The sequence below is a fragment of the Delphinapterus leucas genome, chromosome 2 (genome assembly GCF_059928025.1).
Source record: "Delphinapterus leucas isolate spDelLeu-1000000601 "Yukka" chromosome 2, BTC_Dleu_Yukka2, whole genome shotgun sequence".
Taxonomy (NCBI): domain Eukaryota; kingdom Metazoa; phylum Chordata; class Mammalia; order Artiodactyla; family Monodontidae; genus Delphinapterus; species Delphinapterus leucas.
Window position 1 is genome coordinate 5270210 of NC_143130.1, and position 22223 is coordinate 5292432.

General features: G+C 38.6%; 1 protein-coding gene across 1 annotated transcript in view; it reads left to right on the top strand.

The window, feature by feature from the left end:
• The window catches only part of CUBN (cubilin), a 269760-nt gene that overhangs the window by 30488 nt on the left and 217049 nt on the right, over positions 1-22223 (top strand). Inside the window, exons 15-21 of the mRNA XM_022580595.3 lie at positions 384-565; positions 2421-2583; positions 3627-3814; positions 16941-17085; positions 17313-17491; positions 20782-20947; positions 21297-21513. Of these exons, the coding sequence (XP_022436303.2) occupies positions 384-565; positions 2421-2583; positions 3627-3814; positions 16941-17085; positions 17313-17491; positions 20782-20947; positions 21297-21513 (1240 nt within the window). The remainder of the gene's footprint in view (positions 1-383; positions 566-2420; positions 2584-3626; positions 3815-16940; positions 17086-17312; positions 17492-20781; positions 20948-21296; positions 21514-22223) is intronic.

Consider the following 22223-nt stretch of genomic DNA (forward strand, 5'->3'; position numbering starts at 1 on the left):
CATTGTAAATCAGCTATACTTCAATATAAAAAAAAAGAGTTAACGTACAGAAATTAATCCCCTTCAAAGCGAAAAAATAAATCTGTCATCCATTATTCATCTTTCAGACAGTTCAGCACTGCATTTTGAACCATGTCACCATGAGATGGCTAATAAGCACGGAGCCAGACACACGGGTGATTCATTTATTTATCAGTCGGTACTCCTGGATTTATAACTTTATCAAACTGGAAAGTAGAAAGTCTTGCTTAACTTATGTGCGTGTCCAAAACTGCACATAGCTATTTAAACACAGCTTTTCTTCTTACAGTAAAGGCTGTGATAATTCTATGTGAATTATAACTTGTATGCCAATGTAAAGTTATTTTTTCCTCTTATTTCAGAGTGTGGAGGTATACTGACTGGAACTTATGGTTCTATTAAGTCTCCGGGATATCCTGGAAAGTATCCCCCAGGAAGAGATTGTGTCTGGAAAGTGATAACTAGTCCTGGTCTCCTGATAACATTTACCTTTGGGACCTTGAGCCTGGAGCACCGTGATGATTGCAGCAAAGATTATCTTGAGGTAAACAATTGTATTTAGATAAAATTTATCATGATGTGATTAGAACTCCGGGCACTACGATTGGTGCTGCCCTTGGATGACCACAGTTTATTAGCAGTAGTTAGATGTATTCTTCAAGAGGCAGGATGCCAACTCCCTATTCCCTCAGCAGTGAAAGCGCGGAGCTCTAACCACTGGACTGCCGGGGATATCCGCTAACTCCCTATTCTTAACTGTTCCAGCTTGTTGCTTCTTGTGGGTTCCATTTAAATCTGGGAAGCAGACTGCCCTGCCTTCCCCTGTCATTTCCTGGAAGCCCAGTCTCCTACCATGGGAACAGCAGAATTTATGAAATCAACACCCAGGAATGGCTGTCTTCTCCAAAGCAGACTCAGATCTTCAGTTGTCTGTTGTAAACTGACAAGGTGTTTCACAAGTTGCCTATAGTGTTCCATGAAGAAAAACAACTTAATAGCAATTGTGTTGAAATGGATTGCTAAAGGGTGTGGCTCACCGGATGTATTGATAATCGTCACTGGAAAGAGAGGAGTCACCCTCTGCCCCCCCAGTTTATCATTAGTAAAAGATTAAAATGTGGAAGGGGAAAAAAGACTGTTATATTCAAATGCCATAAGCATGTAGGTCTATCAAAGATGCTGCTCTCCATTTGCAGACTGAAAATATCATTGAGAAGATGGAGTTCGTATGTTGTTCCTGTCTTGTTTATCATCATAAATCTCACTACCCCTTGCAGTAGTGATAAAAGACAATATGCACTCCCAAGTCTATTAGAGAAGAATGGAGTGCTATGGAATTACTCATAAAGGATGGAAGGGTATTGCTGTCAAACAGAAATCTTCACAAGTTAAAGTCATTAGTAACTTAACACGTGTAATGGATTTGAAACCTTTGGGAATGACTGGAAAATCTTCCTCTCTGGAAAATATCAGGAAGATAATCCTTTAAATGTTCACATTAAAGTGAATTTTCTTGAAATTAATTTCAGTATATTCTATCAAATTAAAATTAGAGGCATTTTTTTCATTCCTACGTATTAATTCCCGGATATGTACAATGGAAAGAACCAATCATTCCAATAATATTGAAATGCCTCTCATCTCTCAAGAATATTTCAAGGAGCTAGTTAAATTACAGGAATAAAGTCATGCTGCCCTATAACTTTGCTTCCAATAGAACCATTAACTTGAGTGGACAAAATTGGCCATATTAAAATATTATTAGTTCAGTGGTACCTTGGTGTTCTAAGCAGTACAGAATTTGAGTTACAATAGAATCATAGAGTCGTTGGCACAATTATTTAAGAGATTAAGACCCAACAATTAAAATGGTTTTCTAAGGTCACATCTTCGTCATTATCGCAGTACTTAATTACTATCAAAGTTTCGCTTTTTAAGTTCATAAAACTGTTTTCTTGTTGTATCTAATCTAACTTTACTTCCTTTTCCACTTCTGATCCTCCTGAGTATTTAGACCAAGCTGTGCATCAGTGACATTGCTGTCATTCCTTTTCTGTTTTCTTTGCATATATCCATGTCTTCATCTAGATCATTAGGAATGTATCATTCCAAAACAAACATCTGGGGCAGGGGAAACCTAGGAAAGGAAATATTGAGAAAAATTCAAAGTGTACACCCAGCCTCAGAGTTAAAATTCAGAGAGAACGGAAGGCGTCAGCGATGGGTGGGAGGAGATTACCCTTTCCTGAACCCCAAGCATGTGATAGATACATAGGTGACAGGAGAGCCTCCCAGAGTCGTCACTTGTGAAGATGGGTTTTCTGACGTTACTGTACAAAACGACTGGGTTTGTTAAAATCTGACCACTTTGAACTTAATGATCCCTTCTCTTGTTTTAGATTCGAGATGGTCCTTTGCATCAGGACCCGGTTCTTGGGAAATTCTGCACCACTCTGTCTGTCCCACCGCTCCAGACTACAGGTCCCTTTGCCAGGATTCATTTCCATTCCGACAACCAGATTAATGACCAAGGGTTTCATATCACCTACTTAACATCACCTTGTAAGTAACTTGGTAACTGGGAGCTTAATATAAATATGAAGGACAGTGCTATGCTTATAGTTGCTTGTATTTTAATGTGAGGCTGCAGATGACTTACTTACACTGATAATGTGTATTTATAAATACTTCTCTCATTGTTCCAAATTTTTTTCTTTTTTTCCCCAGAGTTCTATTATTAATGCTATAATATCCCTTGGTCCCTAAATTCTGGGGTCCACATTATGGTAGATATGTGTCAGGTCCCTAAAATTAGATAATTCAGACATCAGTTCCCTAGGGGTTATTCAGTGTTTTGTTGGGAGAGGTAGGAGAGAAACGCAATCTATCTTGAGATGTGTCAGATTTTATAGCTATCATGCCTTTAACTTGCACTGATACCTTAAAATAAACCAACAAACGAACAAAAAACAATGAAATGCTCTGTGATTTTTATTTTAGGGCTGTAGCGGATTTTGTTCTCAACATACATCATTGTGCCCTGATGAGAATTCACAGGAAAAACACTTTTTAAGTCTCAATATCAGGAAAAATAACAATAACATCTTTTCACTAGTCATCTTTCTCCATTTATTTTGGCTTCAGGGTGAATCTGCAGCCGACCTTCTGTAATTTGTGTAGTCATACCTGTTCTCTCTGCATAGCAAATTTCCCCTGCTATTCTGTATTAATTATTCCTTTAATCTGATTCATTTTTCTAGTCATATATTTTATTTTGTTACATGTATTTTATAAACCGCCTCAGATCTCTATGGAATGAAGGAGAGCATAAATGCATTTAAAAAGCAATTTGTCGAAAAGGATGTCAGATTGGTAGTTAGATCACACATTTCTACAGCTATTTCCTTAAGCACTACATGGACGTCCCACAAATACATGTCAAGCTGAAAACTCTTGTAACGAAAGGCATAAGCCCGTAGAGGGTGAATAGAGTGGGTGTGTGATGGTGTGTGTGTGTATAATTTTTAAAAATTGTATCTCATGCCTGGGAGATGGAGGAACGGCCATCCACGTGACCTTTCCCTTTGCTTCTGTGCTCTCTTCAGTGGATCTGCAGTGTGGAGGGAACTACACAGACCCAGAGGGTCTCCTCTCTGCTGACTTGTCCGGACCTTTCACACACAACAGACAGTGCATCTATACCATAAGGCAGCCGCTGGGAGAGCAAGTCCAAGTCAACTTCACCCACGTGGAGCTGGAAGGCCAGAGCGGCTGTTCTCAGAGTTACATTGAGGTAGCTTTTGCTACTTAGTGGCCCTCAGATGGTGTTTATCAACATTTTTCATATTCTGTAGAGCAGAGGTCTTCACATGATTGCTGGGTCTGCAGCATCCAGATCTCCTGGATGACCTGGATGCGGGTACTGTAGTTCTGGGTCCTCTCCCAGACCTACCGCATCAGAACCTCTAGGGCACAGGCTCAGCAATCTGTGTTTTAACAGGTCCTCTCCTCCTCCCACCCCGCCGATTCTGATGCAGGCTAGAGTCTGAGAACACCTGTCCTGGAGAATATGAAAGAATTTGCCAAAAATAGATCTACAGATGGTGAAACAGGAGATTGGTAATAGAATAAGAGAGGACAAAAATGAAAGCTGAGGCTAGAAGCTCATAATAATGCTAAATTACAAGCTATTAAACTGAGTCCCAATAATAGGCCCTAATAACTAAGGTGAATACAAATGAGTAAGACTAATAGCATTTACTAATAGGATACAGATTTCAGAGATTGTCCAGGACAGTTATATATGTGAGGGAACTCACCCCAGAGAAGTAAAAGGATTTGCCGGGGGTGAGCTAGCTAGTCAGTGGCAGAGAGTTAAGTTAAAGCATTGAATAACCCTTGTTTTAGAGTTTAGGGAATTTTTCCCTTCATCAGTTCTGCTTGCTCTCCCACAGAAAACTTTAATTTAAATGTGTGTAATGGTTGTAATAAGAAGAATATCTGAGACAAAAAGGCAGTTTTTATCTGCCTCCCCTGGTATTTCATTTGTTTAACTATTGGTCAAGCCACAAATTAAAGTATTGAGCAAGAGAAACAAAATACTTTTTGTTGGGTGCAATCATTTTGTATAAACTCAGGGAGGCATTGACAATTTTGTTTGCTCATGTTAAGTTAGACCAGTTCATTTTTCCAGGAAAACCCCATGTAACCTCTTACCCTCTTCCCTCCTTCACATGTAGAGAGAGGAAGCATAGAATTTTAGCATAAGACCTGAACCTAGCTCAATAATGGAGAAGTGCATTGACCATGGTACCACAATAATATATTTTTTTACTCCAGAAGTTTTAAACTCAGATGATAAAGTAAATGTGTATATTCATTCAATTTATGTTTTCTAAAGTCCCTCATAAAGTACATTGAAGTTTTTCATTATGAAGCAATTTTAGATATTTTTATATAAATAAAAACTAAATTTCCAACATCTGTTTTTCTACTTTGAGAATAATAAAAATAGCTCACACTTAGACAGTACTTACTATGCACCAGGATTTTGAGTCTATTTTTGTGTATGGTGTTAGGGAATGTTCTACTTTCATTGTTTTACATGTAGCTGGCCAGCTTTTCCAGCACCATTTATTGAAGACACTGTCTTTTCTCCATTGTCTTGCCTCCTTTGTCATAGATTAGTTGGCCAATATAAGTATGGCTTTATTTCTGGACTCCCTTGTCTGTTTTTGTGCCAGTACCATACTGTTTTGATTGCTATAGCTTTGTAGTATAATTTGAATCCATGGAGTGTGATACACCTAGTTTTGTTCTTCTTTCTCAAGATTATTTTGGCTATTCATGGTCTTTTGTGTTTCCATACAAATTTTAGAATTATTTGTTCTAATTCTGTAAAAAAATGCCATTGGTATTTTGATAGGGATTGTATTGAATCTGTAGATTGTCTTGGGTAGTATGGTCATCTTAACAATACTAATTCTTCCAATTCATGAGCATAGATATCTTTCCATTTGTTTTTGTCATCTTCAGTTTCTTTCATCAATATCTTATAGTTTTCAGAGTATGTCTTTTACTTCTTTAGTTAGATTTATTCCTAGGTATTTTATTCTTCTTGATGCAATTGTAAATGGGATTGTTTCCTTAATTTCTCTTTCTGATAGTTCATTGTTAGTGTATAGAAATGCAACTGATTTCTGTATATTAATTTGTATCCTGCAATTTTACTGAATTCAGTTATTAGTTCTAGAGTTTTTTGGTGGTGTCTTTAGTATTTTCTATATGTAGTATCATGTCATCTGCAAACAGTAGCAGTTTTACTGCTTCCTTTCCAATTTGGATTCCTTTTATTTCTTTTTCTTATCTGATTGCTGTGGCTAGGACTTCCAATATTAGGTGGCATAAAAGTGGAGAGAGTGAGCATCCTTGTCTCACTTCTGGTCTTAGAGGAAATGACCTCAGCTTTTCACTGTTGAGTATAATGTTGACTGTAGGTTTGTCATATATGACTTTTATTATGTTGAGGAATATTCCCTCTATAGCCACTTTGTTGAAAGTTTTTTCATAAATGGGTGTTGAATTTTGTTAAAACCTTTTCTGCATCTATTGAGATGATCATATAGTTTTTATTCTTAAATTTGTTAATGTGGTATATCACATCAATTACTTTGCAAATATTGAACCATCATTGCAACCCTGGGATAAATCCCAATTGATCATGGTGTTTGATCCTTTTAATGTATTGTTGAATTTGGTTTGCTAATACTGTCTTCAGGAGACCTATTTTGTGTGTGTGTGTGTGTGTGTGTGTGTGTGTGTGTGTGTTACGCCGGCTTCTCACTGTTGTGGCCTCTCCCGTTGCGGAGCACAGGCTCCGGACGCGCAGGCTCAGCGGCCATGGCTCACGGGCCTAGCCGCTCCATGGCATGTGGGATCTTCCCGGACTGGGGCACGAACCCATGTCCCCTGCATTGGCAGGCGGACTCTCAACCACTGCGCCACCAGGGAAGCCCCAGGAGATCTATTCTTTTTAGTCTTAATTTCATTTATTTACGCCCTGATCTTTATGACTTATTTCTTCCTTCTACTAACTTTGGGATTTGTTTGTTCTTCTTTTTCTAGTTCCCTTAGGTGTAAAGTTAGATTGTTTATTTGAAATTTTTCTTATGTCCTGAGGTAAGCTTGTATCGCTATTAACTTGTCTCTTAGAACTGCTTTTGCTTTGTGTCCTACATTTTGGATCATTGTGTTTCCATTTTCATTTGTCTCCAGGTATTTCCTTATTTCCTCTTGATTTGTTTAGTGACCCATTGGTTGCTTAGTAGCATATTTTTTAGCCTCAAAGATGTGGATGTTTGTATTTTTTTTGCAAGGTTTTTTTTTTTTTTTCCCTGTAGTTGATTTCTAATCTCATACTCTTGTGGTCAGAAAAGTTACTTGATATGATTTCAATCTTATTAAATTTACTGAGACTTTTTTTGTGGCCTAGCATGTGATCTATCCTAGAGAATGTTCCATGTACACTTGGAAAAATGTGTATCTGCAGCTTTTGGGTGGAATGTTTTACATAATCTATCTGGTCTAATGTGTCATTCAAGGCCAATGTTTTCTTATTGATCTTTTATCTGGATAATCTGTCCATTGACATAAGTGGGTGTTAAAGTCCCCTACTTTTATTGTTACTGTCAACTTCTCCCTTTATGTTTGCTAATATTTGCTTTATGTATTAGGTGTGCCTATGTTGGGTGCATATATACTTGTAATTGTTATATCTTCTTGTCAGGTTGATTCCTTTATCATGTAATGCCCTTCTTTGTCTCTTGTTACAGGCTTTGTTTTAAAGTCTATTTTGTCTTATCTAAGTATTGCTACCCCAGATTTCTTTTCATTTCCATTTACATGGAACACCCTTTAACATTTCTTATAAAGCTGGTTTAGTGGTGCTGAACACTTTTAGCTTTTGCTTGGTTGTAAAACTCTGTCTCTCCTTCAAATCTGAATAATAGTCTTGCCAGATAGAGTATTCTTGGTTGTATGTATTTTCCTTTCATCGCTTTGAAGATACTGTTACTCTCCCTTCTGGCTTGAAAAATTTCTGCTGAAAAGTCAGCTTATAGTCTCATGGGAGTTCCTATGTATATAACTAGTTGTTTTTTTCTTGGTGCTTTCAATATTCTCTCTTTATTTTTTTTTCTGTTTTAATTACAGTGTGTCTTGGTTTATACCTCTTTGGTTTCATCTTGTTTGATACTCTCTGTGCTTCCTGGACCTGGATATCTGTTTCCTTTCCTGGTTTAGGGAATATTTCAGATATTATTTCTTTAAATAAGTTCCCTGCCCCTTTCTCGCTCTCTTTTCCTTCTGGGACCCCTTTAATGTGAATGTTAGTGCACTTGATGTTGTCCCAGAGGCCACTTAAACTATCCTCATTCTTAAAAATTCTTTTTTCTGTTCAGCTTGGCTGATTTCCAAGTTTGCTAATTCATTGATTCCTTTGAGTGTATTTTTTATTTCAGTTATTGTATTCTTCAGCTCTTTTTGGTATCTTCTCTGTATTTTCTAACTCTCTGTTAAACTTCTCACTGTGTTCATCATTCTTTTTCAAAGTTCATTGAATATTTTTAAGATCATTACCCTGAACTCTTTATCAGGTAGATTGCTTGTCTCCACTACATTTAGTTCTTTTTCTGAGGATTTGTCTTATTCCTTCCTTTGGAACGTATTCCTCTGTCTCCTCATTTTGCCTAATTCTCTGTGTTTATTTTTCTGTATTAGGTAGGTAGGTTACATTTCCCAGCCTTGGAGAAGCAGCCTTATGTAGAAGATGTCCTATGGGGCCCTGCTGCATACTCGCCTCTGGTCACCAGAGCTTTATGCTCTGTGGGTGCCCCCATGTGGGCTGAGTGGCCCCTTCTGTTGTGACAGAGCCAACTGCTGTGGGCACACTGACAGGTGGCACTGGCCCTGATCCTGTTGGCTGTTAGGCCTGCCTCTTGAGGTACTGCCAACCCACTGGTGGCCCACTGCTAAGCCCCAGTGTGGCTGGTCACATGGCCTGGGGCATCCTGGGGCTGGTGCTGGGCCCACTGGTGGGTGGGTCTAGGACCTGGCATGGCTGGTTGCATGGTCTGGGGGGGTGTCTCAGGGCCAGTGATGAGCCTGCTGGTAGGCAGGACTGGGTCCTGTAATGGTTGGCCACATGGCCTGGGGGGGTCCTGGGGCTGATGCTGGCCTTCTGGTGGGTGTGATTTAACTACACAGGATAATAGCTGTGGTATTACCCATACTCAGTGTAGCATATCTTTCTTTTTCTTTTTTTTAAAATAAGAAACACACATTTATGTATTAATTCTTGGATTTATACAGCTCTCTCAAAGTTTCTACTTCTAAAAAGATTTGTCACCCATGGGTGATGTGATGTGGCTGGTAACAAAGGAATAAGTATAGGAAGAATAGATCAACTGTTCATCCATCTGTTTTTGTCTAAGAGAGCTTTTAAATTGTAGAGAATAGTTCAATGAATGTGACAGAACTATCTTTCCAGAATAAAAAGCAGCCCCTCTCATTAATATTTCATAAGTGATTTAAGCCGTCAGAACTCTGAGTGAAGGACACATAAGGTAGTAATGAAAGTTTAATTTTTAATCCCAGAGAATGTGAGTACTAGGCTGAATAATAATTTCAGAAGCTTATGTGATACTAAGGCCAGGGCTTGAAATAGGATGTGGAAGGAATTGAACAGAATTGTTCGCCCCACCAGATCTCCTCCACCCATCCCACGTCATCTGTCCCTCCCCACCCAAACTGGGGAAGTCGAAAGGGAGCACAGAAGAGAGACTAGTAAGGGAAGGGGGAGGAGAGGGGCCTTGTGGGGAAACAGGAGGGCTTCTGGGGAAGTTGTTCCCTCTTAGAAGAGGAAAGAGAAATAAACAGCAGAGAAAGATTGATAACTATAATTAATAAGATAGGGAGAATACATTACACTAAATTTGGCTTCTGAAATCTAGGGAATGTGTACCCATTCTACAAGTCTCATTGAATGACAAATTAATCATATTTTAGACCTCTTGCCAATCCCAGTAAATTCACAGAGCAGAAATTGTACACACATCTCTTTACAATGCGATGCAAGTAGAAATTATAAAAAATTTTAAATGTCCAACTTCTTGGAAATCTGTAAACTTTCTCCTAAATAATTACTGGGTTAAGGAAGGAACTAGAAAATGAAATGAAAGACAATGTAGGAAAATGCTATATATCAAAACCAGGTAAAAGCTCTAAGATTTTAAAGAAAGAACCAAAAAAAATGGGAAAGTTGGAGAGCACAGTAAACTGGAACACTGAAGATCTGTCTTCCCTTGGAATCTGGGGTGGCGGGGGAGGTGGGGTGCTGCACAGCTCTCCCACGTCCCCACAGGTCTTTAGATGAATTCAAATTCACACAGTACTTCCTTTTGCTCTTTGTTAGGCAGTGAAGCTGTTCAGCTCCAGCCTTGGGATTGGGTGAGAGAGGGCTGTGACTTCCGGCCTGCCTGAGCATACTTGGTACCCTCAAGGGGACGTGTTGGTCAGAGTCTCATGACTGTGATTCACAGAAAAATTCTTAAGGATATAAACCCAAATGGCAGAGAAAGAATAAGCCCTCTGACAACTGAAGCTGGAATGTGGCTGCAGGAAGCACGCTCACCAGAGTAGCCTGAGGAGCATTGTTTTCCAGTTAAACACACGTTGGAATTAACTTTAGTTCAAAGAAATGTCTTTCTAGAGATGGCAGGAAAAAAGGGGACATGGTGAGATGTTCAATAGTTTTCATTCTTAGCATATTGGATTTGGAGTTTTGGCAGAGACTAGAAACTTTTGGTTAGTTTCTTAGCACTTGTTGTCAACACAGTTTTTCCAAAATTGCTCTGCCATCCTGATGCTTTTTAATGAAGTGATAAACTGTGCTATTGCTCAGGTGAAATTATTCTACAGATTGGCATGGTGGGGGCCAGGAGATAGACTGAGGTGGTAGAACCACCTAGTTTTGGAGTTGTGAGGGATCGTACAGCGTAGATCCTTCCTGTGTGTAAAGGAGTTGCATGTTTATGTGGATATCACAAACCCCATGGAACAAGTGAGATGGAGAGCAGTGAGTGAGAAGAGGAAGCTATGGAAATCGGGGTAACCAAGAATGCTCCAAACTTCTGGGGCAGATCGAGAGGATGACCCATGCTCTCTGGTATAAATGAGAACAATATTGCATGAAAACATGACAGAGGACTTCAACTCTCTGTTTCACTGAAGGCATGATGTTTGACATCAGTAAGCCTCGGTTTCCTCATCCATAATAGGAATGGTAATACTACTACTGTTTACAGAAGGATTAGAAGAGGTCATTCACTCATCTATCTATTCATTCTCTGAATATTTATCAAACAACTTGGATGCCAGGCACTGTGTTGGGGATGGGTATGTAAAACACAAGAGATATTAAACAAGTAAGCACACAGCTACGTAGTTTCAAGGTGGGAAGAGTGTTGTGAAGGAAAGAAAGTATATGAAAGAAAATAACGGTGCTGATGACTTTAGTTGAATGGTTAGGGGTATCTTCCTTAAGGATGTCACATTTTGAGTCTGAAGATGAGAAGGGTTAGCAATGCAAAGAGCTAAGAGAAGGAGAATTCCCGCTAGAGGCACCAACGTAGCCTTAGACGCTGAACTGAGAAAAAACATGGCAAACATGAAGAATTGAAAATAGAGTGGTGTGGCTGGAATCACCAAGGAGAGGAGAGAAACAAGAGTTAGGCAGGAACTAGATCTTGTAGGGCTGTGTACATGGGGGTAAAGAAGCTAGCTTTGCTAAATGAAAAGAGAAACAATTAGAACGTTCTTAGCACAGTGCCTGGATCACCAGGAATGGTTGGTAAAAGTTAACATGACTATGATTCCGATGATTGATGATGATGGTGTGGGGGGAGGAGAAGGGAGGTGGAAGCAGGTGACATACTGGAGTCGGCAGTCATGTAGGAACACACTTCTAGGTAAAACTACACCTGTAGTCCTGATTTGAGAAAAGCAGATTTTTTTTAAAAAAAAGCAGATAAAGGATAAATTTACTCTATTGATAGAGATATTAGAAGCACCACTGTTTCCAGAGGCATAAAAAGCTTTAAAATTTTAACTATGAAATCATGAAACATAATAATGAATAAAGAAGGATAACAACCTAAGAAGATAATTTTTAGTCCCTGTGTGGCTTCTCTCACCTCTTACCCCTCACCCTTTAGTCTCTCATTTGGAATGGGGCCACGTCGCCACCCCCCTTTCACCCACCCCGGCTCCTGTGTACCCAGATGAACCCAAGGCTGGTCTCCAGGATCAAGTCTTTGTTTAGCTAAGGGGCATTTCAACCCAACGCTCACTTCACAAGAAGCCACATGTTAAACATTACTGTATGGTAAGGTTCTGTTTTCAGCTCTTGGTTGGACCAAGCCTAAGTGCCAAAGTATTTCGTTTGCTTTGAATTATGATTTAATACTTAATCAAATTTTTGACATTGTTATATAAAAACAAATCTGTGTATGTAGCAGATATGAACAAATGAGCACATATATTAAGTCCTGGCTTTAGGACTTGATCCATTACAGATGTTAAAGCTTACTTCTGACTGGGCTTCACAGATCCACCTAAAATTTCAGATAAACTGTGTTTTACAGCCCAGTTAATTTTAGCTCTTTCTACAGCCTCCTTTATAAGAACTATTTTTCATTAAAAAAAAAAACTTGTGTATGAGTAGTTTGTCTTCAGGAACCAGATCCGTCTGCTGATGTTAAAGATCAGAAGCATTTGGTCTATTCCATAGGGTTAAAAACCATGGGTCACAGATTATCAATTGGATCTCTGAGCCTGAAACCATCAGTGTTTGCTGAATGAATAAAGCAAACAATGAAAAATCTGGGCCTGGTCCCCAGAACACTAGAATTTGGAATGATCCTTGTCATTTCTTTGCAAATGTGATCCACGGTAAAGAATGAATTTGGCGTGGTGATGCAAGTGACCATGGCATGAGTTCAGCTGACTTCTTAAGAAACAGTACAGACCAGGCTGAAATATGAGTCATCTTTCTTGATTACACCGCAGTAACAAACAGTCAATAACAAGAAAACAAATCAAAAGCAATAACAGAAAATTTCTGTGGCTTACAGTGACATATGTTTATTCTCCACCGGTGTTAACATGCTAGTCTGGTATCAGTGGCAGTTCTGCTGATCTGGCCCCTGTCCCATCTGTCCCTGGGGCCCCAGCCCTTGGTCTTGTGAGAGCAGAAAGGAAAAGACGGTTGAATCATGCAGCGACCCCCAAAGCTTCTACTTGGAAACTGCACATCACCTCTGCTCACATTCTTTAGGGCAAAGCGAGACCTGTGGCCAAGCCCAGAGTCAATGGGAAGGATAAATATTAAATCTCCATAGGGAGACAGCACAAGTCACAAGGCCATGAGCTTGTGAGATATTCAGTCTCTTACAGGAGGAAGTTGAGTAGGAAAAACGAAAGAGGTTTTTGTTGTCGCTGAGGGGGCGGAGGGAGGCATGCAAATTCACAAGCCCTAAGATGGTGAATACAGGATGCGCTGCCGCATGATTTGGGGTCACTTTAGAGCACTGAGGGATTGTGGTTATAGTATTGCCATGCCTGGGATCCAGGGAGAGTATAGACTTTCAGAATTAATAAGGTTTCATTTCCACCGAGAGAGAGAAACATAGCCAAAATCAATTGTACCTTCTAGGTTTAAAGCCCTTGAGCCCTATAAGTTCCTCTTAAAACATTTGGACTGCAGCTGCCTTTCTCCTTGCTGGAGTCCTTGAATTTCATTAGTGAGGCCCAGGGGAACGGCCTGCTTTAGCTTGTGCTCTGCTGCTTTTTGACTGTTTTTCTTCCTCCTTGTCATCTTCTAATAGGCAAAATAGAAAAGAGAGACGCTTGCTACGGTCTTAGCAGAAGCGAAGGGCACCACAGAGGGTTCAAGAACAGGAGGATATCTTACTCCGTGTTTCATGCTTTCCGGTTTCCAAGAACTGTAGCATGCCTGCGTCTCTAGCAAAAATTGAACCGTCGTGCCATGCCTTAAAATTAATGAATCAACAAGTGTCTGTCAGACACCTATTTGCAAAGTTCTGTGTTAGATGCTGAAGGTGATATGGAAATTTTCTCTTCCTTCAGAGATTTGCTGTTTGGTTGGAGAGCTATGTAGCATAACTTCATGGCTGTGTGTGAAATCTGCGTTCAGCTCGTAGAAAGGAGGAACTGGTTTGGGATGAGTCAGTGGAGAGGCATGCGATTGCCAGTGTCTGTGTAAGAAGACTCTATCATATGGCTGTACCATGATTTATTTAATCACCCTCCTATTATTAGACGTGTGGAATATTTTCAGTTCTTGTGTCTATAGAGCATGCGCTGATGTGGGACCTTGTGTGTCTGCATCTTGAATGATTTCCTTATGACAGAGTGTGAGCAGAGAAGTTACCGGGTCCAAAACGATGAACATTTCCAAGACTCCTAATACATATTGTCCAATTATTTTCCAGAAATTTGTACTTCCAACCAGTTATGTATGGGAGTAACATGTTACCATATCCCTACCAGCTTTGAGGATTATACTTTTAAGCTCTTCCCTTTACTGCCCATTCCCTTTGACCTGGATATTCTTCCAAGTTTCAACTTAAAAGTTACTTCTGCCGAGAAATATTCCCTAATTCTCTGTAGGAGTTCAGAGTATTTGGTTAAGTCAATGGTTCTCTACACTTTAAGACCTTCTTATATCAACCTTATGCTATTCTGAAATGAAATTCATAGATAATATCAGCTCACATTTTATACATACATTATATAAATAAAAATAAATTTGTAAGTGTAAGATTTAGGAGAAATAAAGCAAAGTAAAAAAAAAAAATATGGGGACTTCCCTGGTGGCACAGTGGTTAAGACTCCATGCTCCCAATGCAGGGGGCCTGGGTTTGATCCCTGGTCAAGGAGCTAGATCCCACATGCATGCCACAACTAAGGAGCCCATCTGCCATAACTGACAGGGCGCAGCCAAATAAATAAATTAATTAAATTAAATTAAATTTAATTTAAAAAGTTATGACAGTACGTTAAAAGCCTAGGCAAGCTGCACTTGAAGACAGAATGAAGTCGTAACTTGTTTGCTCCCTAAACCCTATCAGCGCTGCACTGAAAACGCAGGCCGACGTGGCTTTGTAGGTTGGTGAATTTTCTGAAACGGCGACCAATTCTTGGCAGATTTCCAGGAGGAAAAAAAGAACTTCTTTTGATTTACACTCTACTTGTAATCCTGGAAACTCCGCTGTGTGTTAGAATTGAGCAAAAATATTTTGCACTTGGTATATAAAACAGAGCTAGATTTTACACTTGTAACTGTCACTGCATTGAAGGTCACATAGGAGAGAGGAGAATCCTCGCTGTGTGTGACTGTCTCTCACATTTCAGGGTGTTTAGTATCTTGGGTCCCCAGCCACTAAATGCCAGTAGAGCCCCACCCCCATCCTGTTAATAATGAAAACAAACCAAATATGCCTTCACGGATTTCCAAAATGCCTAACTGAGGTACCCGTGGAGCCCCATTGTGTTAAGTAGTAAAAGAGCATATTCTCTACTTCCCTGAATGTGACACTCACGCTTTTGAAAAAAAAGTGCTTGCTTCTTGTGAGTTCCTGTGAGCAGTGACTGTCTTTCACAGCAATATCACCAGTACAGGCCCTGGTGTTTGTTGATGCCTTGAAGATGTTAGTCGAGGGAATGGATTAGTAGGTGGATGGTTAGCTCTTCCAAAAGAATTCTGTGGAACAAAGGTAGTATGAATATCCATGGAAGAATTCCTGATTTGAGTGAGGAACTTCAGAAAGGTCAAGAATAACGATAGCTGTTCTTCAGTCCACCTCTTCTAGCACTAGGCATTTCGCTAAGGAATTCACACGTTTGTTTCACCTGTTTGCTCCAACTGCTTGAGCTTGGCTTAGATTTAGTAACTTGTTCAAAGTTACTAAGTGTGGAGGTTTGTAAGTGACAGAGGTGGGAATTGAATCCAGTTTACATGACTCTGTAGACCATGCTCATGGCCACCACACTATAAGATACTGACTATTGATTTAAAATAGGTGGTCTTTATAATACAAAGGAAATTTTCTTTTGCTCCTGACTTTCTAAGAGTTTTGTTTCTAATAAATAGGAATGCTAACAAACTTTTTGACATCTATAGAGATAAATAGTTTAGCTTATTGGATCTATTAGTGAGCTTAATTTATAATTTGAGAGTTATTTGTAGTGAGGTGGATGGACCTATAGTCTGTCATACAGAGTAAAGTAAGTCAGAAAGAGAAAAACAAATACTGTATGCTAACACATATATATGGAATCTAAAGGAAAAAAAGTGGTTATGAAGAACCTAGGGGCAGGACAGGAATAAAGACGCAGATGTAGAGAATGGACTTGAGGACACAGGGACGGGGAAGGGTAAGCTGGGACGAAGTGAGAGGGTAGCATGGACATATATACACTACCAAATGTAAAATAGATAGCTAGTGGGAAGCAGCCACATAGCACAGGGAAATCAGCTCGGTACTTTGTGACCACCTAGAGGGGTGGGATAGGGAGGGTGGGAGGGAGATGCAAGAGGGAGGAGATATGGGGATATATGTAGATGTATAGCTGATTCACTTCGTTATACAGCAGAAACTAACACACCACTGTAAAGCAATTATACTTCAATAAAGATGTTAAAAATATATATATATATAATTTGAAACAATCCTTGCATTACTCTTAACCTCATGTTTTATTTGATATATAAGCCTAACAATGGAGAGAATTCATTTTTCTAGAACTGTGTTTAGGATTTTTATATCTATATTAATAGGTGAGATCTACCCATAGTTTTCCTTTGTATTATCTATGTTGGGATTTGGTGAGATGGTTCTGAGACAAATTATTTGGGAATTGTTCCATGTTTGAGGGTTCCTTAGAACAAATTATATATGGGAATTATCTTTTCCTTAGAAGTTTAATATAACTTACCAGGTAGAGCATCTTCTAGGAGTTTTTTGGGGGGGAACTAATTGTTTGTATTATATTCAATTTTATCCATGGCTTATTGCCTATTCAGATTTTATTTTTCTTCTCCTTGAGATAATTTTAGTAATTTATATTTTTCTGGAAATAACCATTTCAAACATTCAACTATATTAACATAGTGCTGTACATAGAATTATCATATTAAACAAGTGTTTCAGTATCTGTGTATTCGTATCATGTTTGTCATTTTAAATTTTTTGTATTTGTGCTTCTTTTCTTTCTTTCCTTTTCTTTATTGATTAGGATTCTTGATTAGGATTACAGATCGATTTTCTTCTTCTGTTTAGGTTCGAGATGATCAAACCTTACTTGGAAAAGTCTGTGGCAGTGAAACCCTCTCTCACATTAAATCCATTACTAATAGTATCTGGATCAGGCTTAAAATAGACGCTTCTGTTGTAAGAGCTAGTTTCAGTGCTGCTTATCAAGTCGGTAAGAAAACTCATGCCTTAATTTTTAAATGTCTCATTTGCCTGATTATAACATTTTCATTTCTTGAAATAATTGAGTAATTTTACGTCCTCCAGTGGTAAGGGGAGAATTCCAATAGTAGTGTTACACTCCATTATGTCCTTCTGCGGAGTGAAGCTTTGCAGTAAAATTGAGGGCAACAGTCATTTATCTCTGGACAAACACTACTGTCTTTTTCATACTTCCAGCGTGTGGAGGTGAATTAACTGGAGAAGGGGTCATCCGCTCGCCCTTTTATCCTAATGTGTATCCAGGAGAAAGGATCTGCAGGTGGACCATCCACCAACCCCAAAGCCAAGTGGTTCTTCTCAACTTCACTGCCTTTGACACGGGAAGTTCTGCCCACTGTGATACAGATTATATTGAGGTGAGAGTAAAACACTTTTGAATATTTGCACTTGATTGGATATTATTAAAAATATTATGTCACGTTTTCCTCAAATCAGTTACATGAAACAAAACTAGTTTAGAGGTGCAAAATTCTCAACAAAATTCTAGCTAACTGAATCCAGCAGCATATAACGAGGATCATGTACCATGACCGAATGGGATTTATCCCAGGAATGCAAGGTTGGTATCTGTCCAAAAATCAGTCCGTGTAAAATAAAATAAAGGAAAAAACCCCAAAAACACCCACATAATTACCTCAATAGATGCAAGAAAAAAAAAGAAAAAAGAAAAAAGAAAAGCATCTGACGAAGTTCCATACCTTTTCATGATAGAAACACTCAACAAACCAAGAATAGAAGGGAACTTCCTTAATCTGATCAAGGGCATCTGTAAAAAAAAAAACCCACAGCTAACATCATATTTAGTGATGAAACACTAAATGCTTTGCCTCTATGGTCAGTAAAAAGACAAAGATGTCTGTTCTCACCACTTGTATTCAACATTATACTGGAGCGGAGCAGTGGGGCGGCCTCGGGGTCTCCCGGCCCTTCCCGGACTCGGCTCTGGGCTGACAGTGCCCCGCGGCCACGTTAGGGGTTCCCTCTCGGCCGTTTAGGGAGGGCCGCCGGTGCCCTCAGCTGCCTCACCTGGACACGAAGGCTGACCTTCTTGTCTTGACCACGAAACCAGGAATAACCAGGTGACATGAGTTAGTCCCTCCTTTCAGAGGAGTAACCTGCCGTTGCTAGAAACCGCAGGACGGTTCCTACACTGATGTGGACCCAACCCCAGGAGACACTAAGTGAAAGAAAGCAAAGAGTGGAAAAACGTGTGAGGATGTGCATTGTTGGCAGGTTTTGGGTGTTTTTTTTTAAAAGACCCACGAGGGTAGAGATGCCCACGAGCTCGCACAGGCAGAGTCCCTCCTGAAGGGCCAAAACGGGCAGTGAAGAAGCCAGCAGAGATGGGAGGACGGGGACAGGGGCGGGGGAAACAAGTTTGGGGATATTTGAGTGTGTGATCTAAACACACAAAGTCCTTTTATGAGGTTATCACATCATAAAGCGAGAAGGCAACGTTAAAAAAAGAAAAGTTGGGCTTTTTCAGCTGGAACCATGATAGTTAATAGATTCATGAGATTGAATTTGTGAGGATAAAATTTTAAAGGTCAGTACTGGAGTATCAATATCCACTGCAAAGGGTTCGAATCGATGAGACGACCTGAGTCTTGGAAGCGAGATTGTTTTTGTTTTTGAGGGGAGGAGGGGGAGCCCGGCAAATAGAGGGAGCTCAAGCCCCATTTGTTGAATGAATAAATAAATGCCTTTCTGCTACAAGAAACAAACAAACAAAAGCCTAGAAATTCTAGTTAGGACAATTAAGCAAGGAAAGGAAACAAAATGCATCCAGAATGAAAAGGAAGGAATACAATTATCTCAATTCACAGATAACATGATGTTGTATATAAAAAATCATAAGGAATCTATACACAAACACACGCACACTTAAACTATTAGAACTAATAAACAAATTCAGCAGGTTGTGGGATATAAGATCAAAATATGAAAGTCACTTCTTTTTTATATACTAGCAATGAACAATTTGAAAATGAAATCAAGGAAACAATTCCATTTACAATAGCAAAAAAGAATAAATATTGAGGAATATAGCTTTAAAAAGACATGTAAAAAAGACATGTAAACTCTGAAAACTACAAGATGTCATTGAAGGAAATTGAAGATCTAAATAAATAGAAAGACATCTCATGTTAATGGATTAGAAGACATAATAATGTTAAGATGGCAGTACTCCTTAAATTTATCTAAAGATTTAATTCAATCTCTACCAAAATCCCAGTGGGCACCTTTGCAGAAATTCACAAGCTGATTGTAAACTTCGATTGGAAATGCAAGGGAACCAGAATAACCAGAAGCATTGTTGAAAAAGAACAACATTGGTGGAGTCACACTTATGATTTTAAAACTTAGAACAAAACTATAATAATCAAGACAGTGTGTTATTCAGGTGAGGATAAAAATATGGAGTAATGGAACAGAATAGAAAATCCAGAAATAAATTCATACCTTTATGACCACTTGATTTTTGAAAAGGGTGCCAAGACAATTCAATAGGAAAAAGTAGTTTTTTCAAGTGGTGCTGAGTATGCACATACAAAATCGTGGAACTGGACTCCTTCCTTATACTATACACAAAAATTAACTCAGAATGGACCATAGACCTAAATTTCGTAGCTAAAACTATGAAACTCTTGAAGAAAACATAGGAGTAAATATCTGTGACCTTGGGTTAGGCAAAGCCTTCTTAGATCTGGCACAAAAAAATGCAACAAAAGAAAAATTGGACTTCATCGAAATTAAAAACAAATAATCTAATTTTTTAAATGGGCAAAGAATATGAATATATATTTCTTTAAAGAAGATGTACGAATAGTCAGTAAACACATGAAAAAGATGCTCAACATCACTAATCATCAGGGAAGTACAAATCAAACCACAATGAGATACTGCTTCACACCCGCTAGGATACTATAATCAAGAAGTCAGATAATAACAAGTGTTGAAATTGGAGTCCTTTTACACTTACACACTGCTGGTGAGCATTTAAATGGTACGGCTGCTTTGGAAAACAATTGGTAGTTCCTCAAAAAGTTAAACGTAGAGTTATCATTTGATCCAGCAATTCCACTTCTAGGTATACACTGAAGGGAAACGAAAATACACATCCACACAAAAATTTGTACGTGAATGACTTCAGTCGTTATTCATAGTAGCCAAAATGTAAAAACAACCTAAACGTCCATCAATTGATGTGTATTAATAAAATGTGATATATCCATACAGTGGACTATTATATGGCATTAAAAAGAAATGAATTAATGACACATGATACAAAATGGATGAACTTTGAAAACATTATGCTAAGTGAAAGTAGCTAGTTATAAAAGGCCACATATTGTATGATTTAATTTATTTGAAATGTCCAAAAGATTTAATTTATTTGAAATGTCCATTCTATATCTATAATATCTTATAGAAATAGAAAGTAAGTTAGTGGCATCCTGGGGCTGGGGTTTGAGGGGAATGGGGAGCAGCTGCTAAGGGGGATAGAGTTTCTTTCCGGGAGACTAAAATATTCTAAAATTGATTTTTACTATACAAATAAACATTTTAGAAAAAATTATTTTTGAAGCAGTTTTCCAAAATAAATATCTAACAAAATAAATGTGAACATATCTTTTTTACTTAGATTGGTAGCAGTTCCATTTTGGGTTCTCCTGAAAATAAAAAGTATTGTGGCACAGACATACCTTCGTTTATGACATCCGTGTACAATTTTCTTCATGTCATATTCGTGAAAAGTTCTTCTGCTGAAAATCATGGTTTCATGGCTAAATTTAGTACTGCAGCTTTGGGTAAGAGATTGATTCCCCTACTTTGCCTCTTGGGCTTGTATCAGAATAAGTGAACAATGGAAATAAATTATTATAGAAATTTAATCTACACTACAGATGTGTAGTCATCTACACTGTAAAGATTTTGCAGTACGTGCAAAGGCAAAGAAAATATATATATTTCCTAATCAGCATATGTCAGTAATTAATTGATGTTTATTAATAAGAGAAAAACTAGGTTATCTTCAGTGACATAGGAGGAACCTTTTTCTTTTTGACCTTTAAGGGATTATGATCAGATTATTTTATTTGAAATTATTTATTTGTTGGTTACTTGTTCTGATAATTATTATTATTTTTATTTCAACAGCATGTGGAAAAGTTCTTACAGAGTCAACAGGAAGCATTCAAAGTCCTGGCCATCCAAATATCTACCCCCATGGTGTCAACTGTACCTGGCACGTAATAGTCCAACCTGGTCACCTGATTCATCTGAGATTCAGGGAATTTCATCTGGAGTTTCATTACAATTGCACAAAGGACTATCTAGAAGTTTATGACACTGGTTCTCGGACATCTCTTGGGAGGTGAGATTATTTTGTTTTTCGATTTTTAACACAAAAACTTCCTGCTTTCTTGCACTCCTGCTTCAGTGATGGATTTAAAGTCCATCATGTTGTGTTATAAAAACCAGGTGAGATCAACACACTTCTCAGTGACCATTTCTACATCGCTACTCACTACTCTGTAGCCTTGGCCATTAGTAATTACCTTTCGGCCTGTGGATATACCCATGAAGCCATCACCAAAATCAAGATAATGCACATATCCTTTACCCTCACACCTTCTTCCTGCCCATTACAATTCCTCACTTTGTTCCTCATCCCCAGCCCCAGGAATCTATGAAACTGCTTTCTATCACTGTAACTTAGTTTGCATATTCTGGAATTATATAAAAGTGGCATCATTCTGTATGTGCTCATTTTTCATCTGAGTTTTCTCCGTCAGGCTAATATTTTGTTGAGCTCCTTTGACCTGAGGCTTTACAGTTTTATGAAATATGAAACATTTTGGACCATGAGTTCTTGAAACGCTTTTTCTGTCTCCCCTCCCCTTGGGACTCTGATTACATGTATCTTAGGCCATTTGATGTTGTGCCAGAACTCATTGATATTCTCTTCATTTGATTTTGTGTCTTTGTTCTCTGTGCATTTCATTTTGGAAAGTTTCTATTACTCTGTATTCAAGTGCACTAATCTTCTTTCCTACAGTGTCTATCTGCTATTAATCCTACCAA